General features: G+C 41.4%; 1 protein-coding gene across 5 annotated transcripts in view; it reads right to left on the reverse strand.

Moving 5' to 3' along the window:
• The window catches only part of RBM20 (RNA binding motif protein 20), a 103,898-nt gene extending 84,481 nt beyond the window's left edge, over positions 1-19,417 (reverse strand). For 3 of the 5 annotated variants that reach the window (XM_085064874.1, XM_085064878.1, XM_085064873.1), the window contains exon 1: positions 19,071-19,417. In XM_085064874.1, the coding sequence (XP_084921000.1) occupies positions 19,071-19,204 (134 nt within the window). In that variant the 5' untranslated portion in view covers positions 19,205-19,417. Of the gene's footprint in view, positions 1-15,803; positions 17,699-19,070 lie in introns of those variants that run through there. The other 2 variants (XM_085064875.1, XM_085064877.1) reach the window with 2 other exon arrangements.
• Positions 19,418-19,708: the final 291 nt, after the last annotated feature.

The raw sequence follows: 19,708 nt of genomic DNA on the forward strand, positions 1-19,708 counted from the left end.
AATAAAAACAACTACCAGTTAATCAATGCCACGCATGATAAAAACCAGATGAGGGAGTCACTGGGTAAAACAGCAACACAAGCAAACAGCACAATCATTAAAAAAACAACTGTGTTGGAATCTGCTCTTCTTTCCAGTGTTTCTCAGCTCCTGTTCCAGCCCTCCTTGCCTGAAAGCCTACAGACAGGGTAAAAAGTACTATGCCAGATGAGATCAATTAACCCAATGATCTGAACCTGCCAATGGCAACGTATGGGCAGCTGGTCCATGGATAACGAAACAACCACAAGATACTAGACCAACCTCAAGAAATGTTCTTATTTCCAGAAGCCAGTTAAAAACATCTATTTATGTCTCTTTTACTATTCTTCTCTCCATCTCATTTTTCTGGACTTAACCAAAGGGTAGGACAGCCTAAAGAAATGCCTACAAAACCCACTCTACAGGATAACTTCCAGCACACTGAAACCTCCTATCCCACCTCTAATCTCCCTTGAACACTTCTTGTACATAGGTTCAAGTGAGAAACCCTACACAGCTGGATGTCAGGATGCACAGGGAATTTTCTTTCCCCATGTACTCTTCAAAGCCTCCCTCTTCGCAGCAATACTGCACCTGTCCCAGAGCAGTACCCCTGGCGCCTTCAATTAATGCTGAGAAAATCCTGAGTTAAGTGCCTACTTAAATTTGATGGGTTTGCCATTCAAATGATGGGGTCTGTCAGCCTAATAAAAGCACCAGTTAGTAAACAACATTACTGCACGAACACTGGCAGAATTATGAGCAACTGCAAGCTGCAATTAATTTGATCTTAGCCACCATGCCCACACAACCAGTGATGCTAATGCCATGATTTTATTTCAGATCAATGTAAACAGCAACAAATCAACATTCCTACCATTTCTCCAAAGAGGAATCAAAACTGCCCAGTGCAGCTAGGGAAATCTGCGATTGAACAGATGTACACTACTTCATAGCTCTGAGGAAAATGGAATTCATTCACCAATGTATAGCTTGAGCTAAGCTAATCCAAGTTGCATATCCAGTTCTCGAAGAGCTTTGAGTAGCAATCAATCTTCCTGCATTCACCAAGTGATTTGTTAATCTGCAGTTTTCATAACATAATAAAGAACATATGGATTAACCAGTTATTGTTCATAACAGCCTGATGAGCTTCTTAGAGTCTCTTGGTTATATACTGGGTATAACAGTATCCACTGCAGTGAAACAAACTGGGCAGTATGGATTACATCATGTTCTACCATCTGGAAAACATTACAATATAATCAGTAATACTGTGAAGCCTCCTGAATCCGTTCTTCATTTATAATGCAACTTTTGAGCTCCAGAAAGACCATCTGAAGAGTGATTTGTAAAATATGCTACTGAAATCCTAAGTAGGATATTGTTCTTAATATCCTACCATACCTAAGTACAAACTTGATTTTCAACTTATATCCTTAACCAATTATATACCAGTGCAAATCTCCACTGGTAAGTTTCTTGCTAAATCCATTCTTGCAGCAGATTAGTTAGCTCAGAGGAACCATACTGGGATAGAGCTCTTGAGGACCAGCAAGGTGACTTGAACATTCCCCAGTGCCTGGTTAGTACCTTCTATTAGGTATGCAGAGAGACTCAAAAGTGTGATGGCATTAGACAACAACACAGAAAGTTGGGTCATAGCTCAGGGAGTGGGTGGGACAGGCAGGGGCTATACATTATTCCTGGTCTATCCACTACTCCTGTGCTGGCAGGGGCAGAAAAAACTGCTCATGATCAGCTGCTGAGAAGTGCTGCCCTAAGAATGCACCACAGAGCAACTCGGCAGACAAACATTGTGTTTTGTTTAGTCACAGTTGCCTTTAGTATCAGCCTCTTTTCTCATGAGGAATGTCCAGCATCCTAGCTTATTTCTGGCCCAGGATGCACGTGCTGCAGGGCTCGCTCTCACTACAAGAGAAGCCAGCCATGCTCCCTGCCAGCAAGGGACCAGCACTGCTTCTGACACACGAAGGAAAGTCTACACAACACCCCTTAGAAGCATCCATTTCTGCGAAACTTGTTCCACGGCTGAAAGCCAACAAGGGTCAACAACCCGCAGCAGTTTAGTTTCACAGTGGATCCCCTTTACAAACAGCCCTGGGCTGACATATCCCACCATGCTCCTTAGGATATTTTTTTCCAGTAAGACAAAGCCAAGCCCTTGACAGGGCAACCCACAGACAGCTCAGTAAATAAAACCTCTGGACTGGCTTTCCCAGGCAGCCATTCCTATTTTACTTCCAAGACTTTGGTATCCCTAAGGAGATATGCAACAGTGCGATTATTCACAGCTCAAGAAAACATATCTACATACATGTATAAATATAGATGTAAACACACCCTTTCCATACAAAGCCACATAGATACAACAATCTCAACTCTTCCATAATCTCCAGCTCTCCAAACAATCACGCCAGGCTAAGCTTGTTGCAAATTTATTATAAATGTGGTAAAGCCTATAGAAGGAGTACTTTCTAGAAGTTACTGTAAAAGTTAGGTAATTTCACAGGTCATGCAATAATCCAAAATCTCAACTGAAAAAAAAGGCAAACAATTTGTTTCTAAAATCATGCCCTGAAAATATAAAGTCTGTTTCTACTGTGTCAATGCTTTGACTCAGGCAGCCCCAGAAATATGGTAAGAAACCAAGAGATGTTTTGGACAATGTAGTTTATCACATACATCATTATTCTAACACTGATTTTACATTATTCCCTGGTGAAAGGAACACAGGTCTTTTTGGATGACACAGCAGCTGTGTGGGAGACCAGAACAGATTATTTATACATTGGGAAAGGTTAGTAATATTAATAGCTAAAATTATGCAAAATCTCTTAAACAGGAGCTCCTTACATAAATAAAATTGTATATAAGGGCACAAACATACACGCATCAAAAAACATATGCACACATAAAAATGCTGATATATTACATACATCTCTATTACTAACATTGAGATAGATGTTTTCTATTCCAGCTGCATGATCTTCACCTACACAAGAAAGTTATTTTGTCTGGCTTTGTTATTAGATCACATGACAGGAATCTTGCCATTATTTTTATTCATTTCAGTGAAAAGTGCTTTATGTCCTTGGTCTTTAACTTTACTACCCACTTAAGTAAATACATTTCATGTGCCATTTTTGGAAATAAAAAGCAGGATGCTTCAAATTCTTCAAATAAAGCCTACTATTACAACTATTTAAAGCCCCAGTGTGAAGAAAACCTGAGAATTTTTACAGTCTTTTTAAAACCACATGTTTAGCTCAGCTAATAAATCTGTTCATGTGAACCCCGCAGTATTCAAACAAATGGATAAAAGCTCAAGCTGCTAAAAAACAGATACAGTTTCTAATACTCCAATTATTTAACCCCATCTTTTGAAAAGGACATTCGAAAATTTAAAGCGTCTGCTTTAAAATAAGATAAAGCTGGTAAGATTTTTTTGAACAGGCATAGACATTACAAAAATAGTTCTTTTTGCCACCTTGAGAAATGCACTTTTAAGATTATCCAGAAGAACAATCAGCAGTTCTACTAGATTTGCATGCATAAAATTCTCATTTCCCTTTCACTACTCTTCAATCAATGTTGAGGGTAACTGCTGTCCTGATCACCAGCTCATATTGAACAGATGAGCACTAGTAAATCAAAAGCTGTCCAGATCCCCTACTGTGGATCAACATAAACATAATGGCTGCTTGCCCATGACTGGAAATCCTTCTGATAGCTTAATGCTGTCAGATGCTTCATTTGCAGTGGCCAAAGCATAATGTAACATTCCAGAGGACAAATTTTGCAGGCTTCATTTCAAGCACAGAAGTATGTGAACACCATTAAAATCCACTTATTCTTCCGAGATACTTTCATCTAGAATGTGTTTCACTAATTCATTTTCAAAAATAAACATAAAAAGCCAAATCAGTTTTGAAAGCTAAACAGTAGCAGAAGATGCAGACAAAGATGACAGAAACAGAAGTTCTGCAGGTACTATTAGTTTGGCATTTCTAACATTGGACTACAGTCCCAGTTGGAGAAGAGATAATCTATTAATACAATCAACCTTATTAAAAAAATTGTCTAAGTGAACATCACATCTGCATTATAGTCTGAAAATTAAATTTTACATTTCTCAAAGAACAAGGGGTCTGTGTATTTCTTTACAGGATGTAATATGCTCACATAAATCTTTGTGCTGACAAATATTTAATCTGAAATAAAAAATGGGCAACAGTACAGGAGAGCATGAACAGAGGGACAGCGGCCAGCCGAGGCAGGAGGATTTACAGAAGAGATGGTTTGCCAAGGGTTTTCTGGAGAGGGCAGGGAGGGGGTGGAAGCTTGGAACAAATTAATAGGCAAACTGTTCCAAGCACCAAGATTGGCATGGGAAGATGTGTCCAAAAGACTGTGACTGCAGGTTTGTGTTACTTAACATCACTGTCTAGCCATCTCACTATACTGACACTAACCACTGTGAATAGCAACATGTTTCTCACCAGTGACACAAATGCGCTGTCATCCAATACCCAAATCTATGAAATCCCTGGTATTTCTGGTAAGCGGAAGATGTGCAGCAGTCAGAACAGCAAGTGGGATTTGCCTGGGCAGATGTAACCACACTTACTGCCATCCCCAGGTACCAGCCACCCTAAAGACAGTTTGCAGCAGGCCATTTACTCATTTAGCTGTCAAGGGTAGGACTGCAAACAGACTCCCATATGCACACTCCAGGAGCATGTGGATGTTGAAGGTAATGCCTTTCAAAACTCACCACCTCACCCAGCTTCATCTACCTGACAAAGGACCCAGCAGAGCAGAGTGGAGCCTGATCACTGCTTGACCAGACATGGGAAACTGCAGGGAAAACTCTTCCCAAGATCTCCGACGTCACAGCTGCTCCCCACTGACAAAAGCAAAGGAACCAGGAAAACACTGAGAAGGAAATGGCATCTATTTCCATTTTGCACTGTGGTTAGGTTCAAGAGCCAGTCACAAAATAGTATGCAAAGAAACGGTGTGTTCTCTCAGGAGTGTCCTTTCCAGTGAAAGGGGTCAGCTGGGAATAAGTCACACAGCCTGTGCTTCAAACAGCTGAAAGTCAAAGAAGTCAAGGGACAGATGCCACAGGGAACAGAGACACCCTTTTCCCTTGGTACCTCTGGGTGCAGCGCTGGGTTCCAAACACCGCGTTCATGGACAGGGTGTTTTGGGCGCTGAGCTGGGAGAGGAGGGTTTGCAAGAGGAAGCACACCCTCTGCAGGCTGAGACTGAGCCACTGGAAAACAGGACTGCTCTAGGAAAGCAAAGGCAGCTTAGTTTGAAAGGCAGTTGTAAGGATTTTTTTCACTCACTAAAATGCAGGAAGGAGAATTCAGCATATCGAAATCAGCAGAAAAATAGTACAAGTCTATGGTATATAAGATGTTTCATTGCACCTCCTGTTCGCGGATCTCATCACCCCTTTCACACAAACAAAAGACATAAAACCAAAATAAAATAGGAATAACCTTGCACAAAGCAAAAGTTGAGAAGAAACGAAAGAATAAAAATACATTTGTTTTTGTTTAATTTGAATTTTTTTTTTTAACTGCACTTCCCCATGATATTTTCCGGAAGAACACATGGAACAGATACACAAAAATCTTATCTACTTGCTAATTTTTAGCATATTAAAATAGATTTTAAACACTTACCACGAGGTTTCCATCACTGTAAATAATAACAGAACTACAAATTAAGCATAAAACTAATTAAACAAACATCACGTAGCTAAAGTGTGTCTGCAGAAAAAATTAATATAATTATAGCTCAGCAATTTGAGAAGAGAATATTTTGAATAAGTAGGTAATTAAGTTAAGAGAGGCCTAAAGAAAGATTTCACACTCACATTCATATGCTGAAGCAGTTTAAAAATAGAGAGCAAGAACTGCCTGACTTCATGTTTTAATTTTAGCTGGGTGATGAGCTGGTCCCAAAGACAGAAAGGGACAGCAGGATTTTTTCTAAGCAAAGTGCCCTTCGTATTTTTATGTGAAGGAAATGCAGTATGTTCTATTAATATCCTGTTGTGGCCCTAGATAAGCCTAGGCACCTCTTCAATCAGGAAAAAGTTCTAGTTTGTTTCTTCAAATCCTTTCACTTTCAAAGACATACACACAAGTTAGAGAACGTCCCAACTGCTCTGGCCACTTCACAGGTAAATAACATCCACATAGGTAAATAACATCCAATAGATACTTTGTTTTCCCATCAGTCACCTATTGAAATTACTAAAGCTGTAATTTTCTACCATGAGGAGAAAAAAAGCAAATTATTGAATTTGCACCTTAACTTCATTCTCGTTTTAATTAAGAGTTGGAACAAAAATGTCAACACCAACCAGAAAGGTGGGGGGGTGCAGGAGGGAAGGAATGTTTGACTTAGTGCTGGCATAATGCCTAGACTCTCCCAAAGAAGCTGAGAGCAGTACATAGTCTTTTCCCACATAAAGAAACATTCTTCCTTTAGGTATGGCTCCCTCACCCGTTTCACCTTCCTGACATATCTCTGATTAACCTAATCGCAGCAAAAGTTTCCCCACAGCAGGTCCCTGCCCATCCAACACTGTTCCAGGCTGGCAGATTTTTACAGCAGGGCAGGACTGAAATTCTCCTTGTTCAATCGCATCACATTGAGAATTCTTCTGTCCTTCAGGAAATGGTGGAAATGGAGACTAACCAGCCTGTAGATTATTTTTCCTACATACTCTTCCCAAAGTGTCAGCTGTGCAAGTGAAGATCAGATTCTCCCCCAAATCCTCAGATGTCACAAAAGCACATTTTAAACTAAGACTAATTTTCTTAGTAGATGACAATGGTTAAAACCTAGGCTGGAGTCTGAGTTAATCCTGCAGTGAAAACAAGTCTGCTAAAGTCTTCTGTCCTCTTCCACAGTTACATTCCCTTGCTTGTATTTTAGAGCAACAATCAGCAGCAAGACTTCAGAGTCATCCCTCCTCTTATATTTAGCCTTTATTTATGGATTCATCTGAGGCTCCACATGTGTTAATATTCACTCCAGCTACTTCTGTGACTAAGCATTTGCAAACTTTATTTGCCAGGAAAGCGAAATGCAAGTTCGTGGAAGTTTGCATTAACATCCTGCTGGCCAGAAATTCCTAGGTGAGGATGCCCTACCATTATGATCTTTAGCCCATTACCTTAGTGGACTGTGTCCAAAAGCACAGAAGGACCATGCTGTCCCTTTTAGTGACCTGCTTCCCATCCATTCAGCTCTTGAGAAAATAAAGCAGAGCAAAACACTTATGCAGGTGAGCCTAGAAGATGTGTGCAGTTTGCTTACACCCCCGTAACTGATAGCTTCTGTTTTTAATCTTAACACAATTTTGCGTATTTAATTACTGTATTTTTCCCCACAATCCTGACTAGCACAATCCCAATTCATGTTAGAAGTTTCATATAATTCTGAAAACTTTTTCCATTATGCTATTCAGATGAAGTCACTGTCTTTTCTCCCAGCAGAAGCACATTCTGCATTTCATTTGTACACATGAAATTAGCTCATTTGCTCTTATCACTCCCAGCATTTCTAGTTTAAGTGTCAGATACCAAAAGTGGCCCAGGCATCAAGAGCACTCTATTCCCACCATTGGAATGACAACTTCCACTTGACTTCTTGTATCAAATGAAGTTAAAGCACTTGAAATTAGACTGTAGAGATGACCAAATCCTTTTGTTTTACTAAAGATCCTAAAGATCCCTTTATTTTAGAGATGCCTCCTTGCAAGAAGGTTGTTGGCTGATATTTTTAGTTTCTCCTGCTTAAGTTAAACACAAAGTTTGTAGGAAGAGATCATCACTCACTGCATCACTATTTATAGTTACTTACTCTATCCTTATCCTAACAAGACCCTAATCAACAAAGCTTCTGATCCTCCTAAATTAAAATTGTAACATGAAGGCATTTTTTGGAAGGAGCTTTTAATATAAATTACATTTATACTTTTCTTGCTCTAAATAAAAAAAATTAAAATTAAAAGACCAATTCTTCTTCATTTCCCTTCCTAAATTGTTCAGATAATGCTTTTCTTTCACCCTCCTGTGTAAACAAAACATTATTGGGCTCTAGGTATGAGCAGCGGGTTTTCTGTGGCAGAGGACAGAGAGATTCAATTTATTTTTCTATCTTCTAGAAAAGGAAAAAATGTCAGTTTGAAAGAGTTTACCATGCAGACACACCCCTTCCTTCTACGCAGCCCTCTTGTCCTTTCAGCAAGGTGATACACCAGCCTCCACCAAGGGGCAAGTACATCCTTGGCAAAGCAAAGTTCCAGCTTCAGGAGGAAACATACAAAATAGTCATTGCTTGCACAAACAAACAGTCAAGTCTGAGTTTGCATCCAGAGCACACCCAGCAGGATCTAAATCCAGAGGAATGCTAGGAACCTCTCCTTTGGGTTTATTAGGTTCTCTGGCAGTAATATATAAGAAGTATATATAATAAGTATAGAACTTATCAAAGATGCAATGCAGTCCCAACAGCACTGGCTTTCCTGCAAGTGAGGGGGAAATGTTCTCCAAGCCAGGCTTCCAGCTGGTCCAGCAACACCACTACCATCAAACCCCAGCACCCAAAAAGCAACACCTGCAGCTCCCACCACTGCCACCCATGCAGTTCTGTTCTTAGAGCAGTGCTGACTCCTAAAAGCTGGTCACTCTGCCAGCTTCACCACAGATAAATAAGTACAATTACCTCAGGGAACTTAAATTAAGAGCTGTCTCTCTGTCTCGCACAGTTATATACAACTCTGTCATGTTCAAGCTCAAGGATGCATTTTTTCCTGCTCCCTTCATGATTTCGTTATTTCTAAAGAACAGGGGCTGGAGTTAGAGGGCTTAAAATCATGTACTCCAAATCTCCTCAGATTACTAAAATGGACCAGATCTGAGGTCCATTTGTCACAAGTCACACTTTTGGTCAGTCTCTGCTTTGTCCACCAGGAGCCAAGCAGCAAGCCCTCCTCCCACGCTGTGCTATTTGTGCAAACTGCTAACTTGGAGAAAAAAAGTAGATACAGAGCTGGTTTACTTCTAGTGAGGTCCCCGTGGCATCCAGCTAAGAGGTGAGAGAACTAAATATAACAAATTTAAAACTACAATTATTGTAGGGGAGTTTGCCAGAGCCGCTCTGAAGCTCCTAATGTTCTGTTGGGGATTTATGGATCAGCTGTGAAAATTTACTCACAGCTAAAACGTGCCAATCAAGTCCTTGGCTTTGAACACTGCTACCAACTTCTACATAATACAGCTTGAAATTGCAGAAACTTCAAAGCAAAACAGTAGGTTTTAATACTTCAGAGAAGGACATGCCAAAAAAAAAATCTATCAGACAAAATAGATCAATAAGAAATTTGTGCAGAGGCTCCTTTCTGAGTGTTCGTATCTTTGTATAAAAGGGTTTTATATTTTACAGAGCAGGAGGAGATTACAAGTGCTGCCAAAATACACAGTAAGAGACAGTATGTTGTAAAGAAAAGGCTACAAACTGCTATCTTGCAGTTTAGAGCAGATTCCCTCCGTAAGTTTTGCCAGCAATCCAGAAAATAATATTATTTGCAGATATTTTATGTTCTTGCCATATGGATGTGGATAAAAAGGGATCATTACAAAATTTATAAATGCTTCTCTGAAATGGTATCTGTTATTTTCATGTTACTCCATTAAAAATACAGCAAAGGTAACAAAACAAACAAAGAATCCTGAGAACATATACAGAAAGCAAAGCAACTTAGCCAACTTAGATGAGAAATGTGAGATCATGCCTTATTTCTCCCTAATGCTCAGCACAAATGGGAAGACAGCAGTGATGGGCCCTTGTAAGGGCAGCACTGTGCAGAGGAGCTGATGGGCTCTTTGTAGACCCCTCTCCACCTGCAACCCTACAAATCCCTGCAGCTGGTGAGGCTTCAACACTCCAGAGTACTGGTTTGAAAACATGTCAGACCACTAATATGCTACTAAGCACCACAAAGGAGCAGGGATCCATACTCCTCCCTGCACAGATCCATACTCTTTTTTAAAAGGAAAGTTTTAATGCTGGAACACAGAGTAGCTTTCTAGTATTTACTTTGGCTTCTACTACATTAGGTCTCTTCTGTCAGCCATTACCCCAAAAACCAGCAGTAAAGAGTCATGATTTAGATAGGATCTGATCCTTTAAAGCCTTATACACAAAAATAATCCTCATGTGTATGAATAAGGCTTTACAAGATCATAGCATATACACTATATCCGAAGAGGAATTCCAGTCCTATTTACCACTGACAAGCAAACGCTTGGCCACCTAACATTATTTATGTTATGCTATATATTATGTTATATATTTATAAACACATATTGCTTCACTCTGCGCAGATATACTTTAACTATCTACACAAAATGACAAAGTCACTTCTAGCCCTTACAAATTTTGATTTAACTCCCTTTTTTGCTTGGAAGGAAATTTAATGCTTTAGTACTCTGCAATGCACAAAACCTATAAAACCTACAAAGCCTAGGTTGAATGGTAATGACCCCTGTCTCTCAGAAGTCTGATCTACCAAAGATACACGACATGTGATTAACTTAAATTTCACTGTCAAATTTGGAGCATTTAGTTAGTACTTTCCAATTCACCAGAAGCTGGGAAACAGAAAGTATGTTCAAGTGCAGAAAATGAAAGAGTTGACTTGGATTTAAGAACCACAGAAATTTGATTGTTTTGTTACAACACTGAACCTGTTCACCCATTCTGCCCACAGAGGTACCTATATCACCATCCCAGTCAACCACTGTTCCTCTGTAGTTCTTACAAACATGTGTTCACCTCTAGATGCATCAATGACAATTTCCTAAGTGTAATACATGGCAGAGTAACCTGTGGCAGACCTCTTATGTCATCTCAGAAGATGCCAACAAAAGGGTCAGCCCAACCATGAGAAGTTGTTGCTACACAATAGAACAGTGACCTTGAATGAAGCAGTAAATAAAGAAAAGAGGCCAATGTTTTGTTGTGAGTTGGCAGGATAGTGGAAAACTGTAGGTGACCTTACAAGAATGTGCCATGAGATGGACACAAATGGATAGTGCATAGTACATGGATAGCAAGGGTGTGAATGTTAAGACGTGTTAATGGAAGACTTTGGAAGATATGAGAAGCCTCAGGCAGAAAAAAAATCTCATCCTAGCTTGTTAATACTTCTCTCTATGGTTTCAGGAGATGAGAGTCATCTTTTCTCCAAATGCCATTCTTAGTATGAATTGTGCATAATTTTGACAGAATTTTATGACAGAATTTTATGTGGAGGACCAGAGGAAACCTCTGACAATCTCTGGAATAGCATCCAAACTGCAAACCATGCTAACACCCACAGCTGTGTCCAGCTCTGCAGGGACTGGATTTCTCTGTACCACAAACTTCTCTGTGCCAGAAGTTAATCTGCTATCACTCTATTTCCAAGAAGTAGAGAAAGAAAATTATTTAAATTATAATTACTATTAAATAATAATAATTAGTAGTAGTACAATATTATATGGCACATTGGTCTCAGTAAGCATTTTGCAATTTTATCTTACAGGTTTTAAAAAAACTGAGGCCAAAAATAGAACAATAAAAGTTGGTCAGTGTAAGGAACTGTATGTGTCATCAAACTAATAAAATTACGTAGCACATCTTCCCTCAGGTGAAGAACATGTTAATCAGCAGAGACAGAAACAAGATTTCTTCCTGCAGAAACAGACTTTGTGATCTCAGAAAAGATAACATCAGCCATCAAGCCACTTGTTGCAGAGGTACATAAGGTCTGTTTCTTAAAACAAATATTAAAATATAAGTAGAAATACAAGTGCAACTCCTGCACATTTCCAAAGAAGCGGCCCTAACTCACAGACACCATCAAGTCACACATCGCTGTGCATCCAGGGCAAAGAAAAAAAGCCATGACACATAAAACGGTAGCTTTCAGCACTCCAAATTCAAGACATTTGACATTGCCTGAATTCTAACACTCTGCGTCCTACCATACAGAAAATCAGAAGATTTATGACAAGTTGAGGAAAGTTAAGACTAGATAACACCAGATGCTTTTGTTATCTCAAAAGCCAGTAAGTCAGGGAAGGGACCAGGTGATCCGAAATCTGCCAGGGAACTTGCTGATAACCTGCCCAAAATGCAGGGCATTCTCTATCCACCCTGATCAGCAGAAAACATTGCTCAAGAGAACAGGAGTAAACACTGCCCCTGTCTTTTCTTCGGAAGAAGTAATCCAGAAGTGGAATCCCCCTCCCAGCAGTCACCATCATTAAGATTTCATGTAACACAGGCTTTAGAGTTAAAACCATGCAGGAGATGGACTACACCTCACAACCAGCATAGTTACATATTCCTGTCATTCCCAGAGTCAGGCAGGGTTCATGGCATCTTTGGAACCTTCTGCAAAGGCTGGTGAGACACCTGCACATCTTTAACCAAGGGAGATGATGAAGGACAAATCTGAACTGCATCATTTGTGCAAGTGCCACAAAAAACAGCTCCACCTAGGTCCTGCTCTCATCCTGTTTAGCTCATCTCCCAGCACGGACATGGAGAAATCTAACAACGAACCCATCCTCCTTGTAGTTCCTTGTAGTACAAGTAGATAATTGTACCACAAACTGCATATTCAATACCAGTTAAACCCCCATTTTACAAGTTTACACACACACACAGAAATGCTGTTAGCCTGCTACAAAATAACTGCTTTGCGCTCATACATTTTGATCCTTTAAGAAAACAAGCCTTTGCCCCCTCCTTGCAACAGAATACCCAGTGCTTTTATTCGGCATTTCTTCTAAATAGGCAAGAGGCATTTGTAAAACAGGCTAGGCTTGAGCTGTCAGAACAGGACAGATATTAAACGTTTCTAAAGCCCAAAGGGAGAAGTTTTCTGGTTTCACCCTCTATGTCAAGTGACAGCTCCACTGTGACGGGTCATTAGCGTGACAAAGAGAAAGCAGCTGGACATAGAGAGGGGCAGAGGCTAACAGAGCGATTACATCCTTAAATCAACTATAAAATGTTACAAAGGATGAAGAGGAGGAAGAAAGGGAGGAGAATATTCAGGGGAATAAAGTAAGTTTGATAAAGTGCTGAGCTGCAAATCATATGAAATTAATTAATTTAAATAAAAGAAAAATCAAGACAACTTACTCATCTGAGAAAGCAGATTCTATTTGAAGGAATATTTTAAAGTGATTAAAATTATTATTTCATACAATCAACCCACTTTTTTACCCTTAATAAATTTCTACAGTATCTACAAAGTAAAAATCTATCTTTGAAGATCTAGTTCCTCCCATTTTGAAAGCCCCTCGAAAAAATCAGAACTGGTTACTGAGGTTTTTCCCATCTTCATTTTCCTTTACTCCAAATGAGATCAGAAAGATTTTAGCACCATCACCACAGCATAGCAGTAGCTCTGCAGGTCACACACAACTCTTACTGTTAGGTGCACACAGCTTTAAAAGGACAAGTGGTGAATTAAGAGTGAAACTAAAAGAACACATTTTCCAGTCTTCCCATTGATGGGAATAGTATATTAAATTTACAATAAAAAGCAACTGAGTTTTACTGAAGAGGACTCCATTGCCATGTGTTGAACTCCGGAAATCACTATACTGCCTCTTATAAATCACTATACTGCTTCTTCTAATCACTATACTGGCTTCTTATAAATTACACATTATTTAAGTTTTTGCTAAAATTGGCATCACTGCTGTTACATCTCTCTTCACTAAAATTTGACATTTCTGGGTAACAAAACTCATATTACTTGGAAATGTTTGCATGCAACACATTCCTTCTAAATTCTTTTGTTCTGACCCCTTTCCACTTTTGTGCCTCTGCACTCTCCCTTCAATCTTTTTATTATGCCTTTTTCCCAGTAAGTTGTTGAGTTTTAAATGAGAGATTAAAGAAAAAAAAATCAACGAAATGGAGCAAACCCAAATCCCAAACTCTAGTAATTCCAGTAATTTTTATTTAAAACTAAGAACATCCATATGATTAAGTCATCTTTAAGCTTTGGGTCACAGCTGATTTACAGGAGGGATCACTGTTTTCCGTCAAAAGAAGAAAAAAAATGATAAATGAAATAAAAAAAATTTTAATTGCCTAACTTGAAGACAATTATCATCACTGATGTTACTTTTAGAAAACAACTAAACTTACAAGTGAAGCACCCTCTGTGTGTCCCTGTGCCTGCCCCCTCCATGCACACACACATTTGGTACATGCATTTTAAGTCCTGATTCTAATGTCAGGTGAGGTGTAAGAAGAGTCTCAACAATTATACAGCAAGAAGCCAGACAATTCCAGGAAAACTGCATTTTCCCTCACTGTGTGTTTCATAACAGACAGAGACAATGAATGGAAAACACAAGGAGGAGTTTAACAATGTGGGTTTAGTTCCCACATTCCCTGGCAAGTCCCACACCATGCTGCTTTCGCAGCTCCTGTCCCTTGTTTTGGTAAAGCTGCTCAGCTCAGACAACTACAGCCTTCTCTGTTTTTTCATCTCCAGTCAGGGATGTTAGAGTTGCTTCAACACAAATTCTGTGAGTTTTCAGAGCCCTATCAGATAGAGAAGAAACTGAGATGTACTTTAAAAGGTAAATAAATATGGAAAGCCTGTATCAGTAACAGTAAGAAGAGAAACAGTAAAACCAGTGTTTCTCCTAATGTCCCCTTGTTAAGTTTCAGCTTAGCCTTTGCCATATATGCCAAACTATTTGCCATGACTAATGTATATAATGGGAGTACATTTCATATTTTATCTCTCCTGAGAGACTTTGAGTTGGGGAGGGCGAAAAAGAAAGAAAGAAAAATGAAAAAGAAAATCCCACACTACACAAAATAGACAAGGAAGCAAATTTTAAAAACCACACATTTAACATAGTGGGTTAGAGTTTTAAAAAAAATGATAAGCTGGAGGTAATTTTTCCCAATAGTTTTCTCCTTGCTGCTATAGGAAATAAAGGACTCAAAGCACTCAGCACCAGCCTGCTTACTACTCTCTGCCCCCCGAACTGGCACAAACTGATGACAACTTGGGCACAGATGTTGGAAATTCCATCTTCTTTCCAGAGGAGCTCAAAATCTCCAGGGCACAACCCCTTAGGAAAGAAAAATATTAACTTTGATTTTTTTCCTCCCCATTGTTTTAAAGTGCCTTTTATTCAAATTTTAAACCAAAGATATATTCTTATATCAACACAGGGAGTTAAAAACTGCTCCACTTCCACTGGACAGATATTACCCATGACAAATCATTAGAACTGAAAGCATACAAAGAGTTGGATTTCAACACAATGAGGTCTCCTATAACCACAGAGTTTACTTGTGGCATGTTTTCAGCAAGAACTCTCACAGAAAGCACTCTTCATGCAACATCTCCATAGTTAACCCACAGCCACCACTCAGTCCTTTCTCTCAGTTATTTGCAGCTAGTTGCTCCATCAGACTGAAATGAATCATACACCTGGGACTATTAATAGGAGTCTTCTCTCTCTCATTCTGTGTGGCCACTTCAGCCAATCTAACAGCAGGTGCTAAAATTTACCACACACTGACCTGTCATCTAAAAATTACATTTTGCAATGCAACTGCAAATTATAAAACAAAACCTTCAAACTCTATAAATTGCTTCATAATAGCAGACTTACCAAAAGACAGGAAAAAACCCCAAGCCAACAGTTCCAACCACACATCAGTCTTTTCAGAGGTAGCCCATACGTGTTTCACTTGCTGGCACTACAGACCCTTCCCTGCATTTCCACCCCTTCCATACAACTGCAGCACAAACCAGTTACGAACACTGGCCAACACCATTACAATTGATCTTCTCAGTCTTCGGCTTTATTTCATTCACAAAGGTATGTTTTTGTAAGTCATCTTCTGGAGCATGTCAATTCAGGTTTCCCTTTCCCAGCAATTTCTCATTCTCAGCTCTACAGCTTGAGGGTTTTGACTGCAATAAGGCTTTTAGTTTTGGAAAATAAGAAGTATTTTCCCATCAAACATCACAACAACCTGCATAGACAGACTGCTTTAACTGCTCTGTAAATCTTATCATTGGACCTTTATTATCAGCTCAATTGACGTTGTCACTCAGGGGAAAAAGTGCAACATGTAGAAAGCATATTTCAATTTATATCTTATTGTAGTTGGGTACTATCAGTGAGGAATTTCAAACTAGAGGTTTAGTAATACTCATATTCAAATTACATTATAAATGCTAAAGCAGAGAGGCATTTAAAGAATATAGTACATGCTACCTATGTTGCATGAGTTCAGCCAATGTAGCTGCTACCAATGACATTTCAGATCTCCAGTTTTGCTGAATTTTAATCCTTGTTCAATGCTCGTCACTCACAGTGAAGTTTTATCAGCTACCCATGTAGGAAGCCATTTCTTTAAATTACATTGCTCTTCACCTAACATCTGTACAACTTCCTAACAAAACTACTAAGGAGGAAGAAAGGGGGAATCCAGAGCAGTTTTAAAATTTAAATGGCACAATGAAAAATGTACATTTTATATAACATTATAATGAAAGACTTGAATCAGGATGGTGTTTTGTTAAACACCACAGAATATTCTGATCTACATGACTCTGAGTTAGCATTCGGCAACTGCACATTTATTTACTGCAGCTTGCAAAGCAAAAATATGGCAACTGTTAAAAAAAAAAAGTCAAGAAAAACAAAATGCTCAGAAAATGAGATCAATACGTTCTTTCCTAGTAATGAAACCATGACTTCATTTTGTAAAAGAATCACTGCTTTCCTTTCCATCATGTTTTACTAGTCGCGATACCTGTTCTAGCGTATTGGAAACAAATTTGGAAGAACAAGTTTGGATATTCCCTAACATCTCCTTTCCAATCAATCACTGAATATTCAATTTAGATTATAAAATACCAAGCTATTATCAGCAAAACAAAGTACAATTTGCCTGCATTTCCAATTCAATGCATTTAATTAATTGTCAGGTAAACACAGAGGCGCCCACCAAATTATGCCACACTGTTACAAAACTGTCTGATCAAGTTGCAGGACCTTAGATGGAGATGTTCGATGTTTGCCACCCTGCGTCACATTAACATGACAAAGAACACTCAGAACACGACATTTCTCTCAAATCTTTCCATTAAAGGTAGGGTCAAAACGAAATCATTTCAAGTTTTCCTACTTACATTTTGCTAGGAAGCATGACTAGCAAGAATGTGATGCCCTCATATGTAACACACACCACATCAGAAATATGATCATGAAGTATTCTCAACAGCTCTACCTATCTGACTTGCAATACACAGCCACGCAAAGTTGTGATAATTGTGAAAAAATAAGGGTCATCTTCAGAGACTGTAGTTTAAAATTTAAGACTGATTTTGAGTAAGTGTAAATTAGTCTGTGGTTGCACAATAATTCATAAGTACCATTGCAACAGCCCAGTGGACTTAGGAAGAGACCATTAGTGTTTCAGTTTCAGTTCTCCAAGTCCTTCAAACATCCAAGTCGCTATTTCCAATCAGAAATAAAAATGTCGGTAATGAGAACTGACATGAATGTTTTCACGATTAAGTTACAAATCGTTATTTAAAAGCAAACAGACTAAAAGAAAATTAAGCATCAAATTTACAGGCCGCACTCTGAAGAAAGTTTGAAAGTCCAGTTACTTAAATATTTATAAAAGCTGTGATTCCCAACTTATAGTAACGTTCATACTTTAAATTTTCTGTCACGTTAAAGAATACGTCACACGTAAGTATTTCTATACATGTGTATATTTTGCAAATGTGTGAGAATTGAAAGCATTTCCTCCATTAATTACATTGTTGGGTTTTGTTAAGAAAGTGATAATGGAGATGCCTAAGCGAGCGCCTTTGCTGAAGGGGTTGTTGCAGGAAAGCAGCTCAAGCCCAGCGGCAAGGCCGTGGCAGCTCCGCAGTGCTTTGTCATACTCGCGCTTTGCTTGAGGGCCGAACACGGGCTCAGTCCACTTGGCGGTCTGGGACATGATATCGAAAGCGGTTCTCAACCTTCACCACTGCGCAGCACCCAGTGTCCTGCTCATCAACTCAAGCTGCAAATCTTAAAGTAATAGAAGGCAATTCTAACAGCTCCATAGCCGGGCATTTGTTAGCAGATTAAAAGCCCTTACCTCTTTTAATACGTTATGACTTGGGGAAAAATCAGATACAGTTCACACAAACACCTTCAATCAGCACAGATCAGCTTAGGCCTTACTCATGCTTCACCTATTAACTACAGAGCATTCGGTTTGTCTTCAAGCTTCTCATTTAGCCAGATAAGTATCACTGGCACCACTGCATCTGTGTAGCAAAAGTGCTTTTCCCCCTCTTTCTGGGTGGAAAACGAAACAGCAAAATGCCATTCGCATCATTGCACTCATTAATAAGCCTTCCACGCCCGCACAGGTTACTTTTCTCGTGACAGTTTTGCAGAGATGCGATCGCTTCTGGCACCCCACGAGCCCCTCGCTCCAGGCCTGCCGGGGGAACCGTGGCAGCGGAACGGCAGCCGGGCAGGCGGCACACACCACCGCGGGGCAAGCGAAAGAAACTTCCCCGGCCCAGCTCCCGGGCGCGGAAGACGCGGTGCCGGGGCGAACCCTCGGGAAAGTGACACAGTGGCTTTTCGGGCAGAAAACTTCTGAGGGAAGAGAGGCCACTGCCGGTCTTTAGGGGAGTCCGTGTCCCCAACAGCGGGGACGGGCCCGCCGCCACCCGCACGGCGAAGAGAGGTTCAGCCCCGCAGGGCACCGCTCGGCCAGGGCCAGGGCCGGTGCCGGGCCGACCCTCCGCCCGCCCGGCTGTCAGTCTGGGCGCGGGGGGAGGGAAGGGGGGCACCGCCACCGGGGAGGGAGAACGACCCGCGCCTGCCCGCCCGCCCTCCCGGCGCGGCGGAACGCGGGGCGGCTCTTACTTGTGGAGGAGCTGGGGCAGGCTGGGCGGCGGCGGCGGCATCCCTCGGCTTGGGGCCCCGCTGCGGGCATCGCTCTCCGGCGGGTCAGCGCCGCGGGGAGCCGGGGCCTGGCTCATGGCAGCGGCGGGGACCATGCGGGGCGGCCCCTGCGGCGGGAGGCGCGGGTGGCCGCACAGCCCTCGGCCGCGGCGGCAGGAGAGAGGGTGGCAGAGAGAAGGGAGGGAGGGGGCAGAGGACCGGCCCTGGAGACAACCGCGCTCCCCCCGCCGCCCCCCCGCCGGGCTGGCGACGGCGGGACAGGCAACCCCCTGCGGCTGAGCCCGCCCTGCGGGAGGGCTGCGGCCACCGGCGGGGGCGGCCGGCGCTGCGCGGAGCCCCAGCGGCGCTGGCAGGGCCAGAGGGAGGGGCGGGCGGAGCCCCCGGCCCTGCCCCACCTGGGCGCCGGGCCCGTTCCCTGCCTCCTCCGCCCGCACCTGCCCGGCGGGAGGGACTCCCCCTGCGGCAGCCCGGCGGCTCTCCGGGTGGTTCGGGCGCACCTGTTCGGGGCAGGGTGGCTGGAGCGCACCTGGCCCTGCCCGGCATGGCCCCGGGGGCCGCACTTGGCAAAGAACGGGCTGTACAGCACAGAGCGAGCAGCA

This window comes from Lichenostomus cassidix, chromosome 6 (genome assembly GCF_008360975.1).
Source record: "Lichenostomus cassidix isolate B80296 chromosome 6, HeHo_3.0, whole genome shotgun sequence".
In the NCBI taxonomy this organism is placed as follows: Eukaryota; Metazoa; Chordata; class Aves; order Passeriformes; family Meliphagidae; genus Lichenostomus; species Lichenostomus cassidix.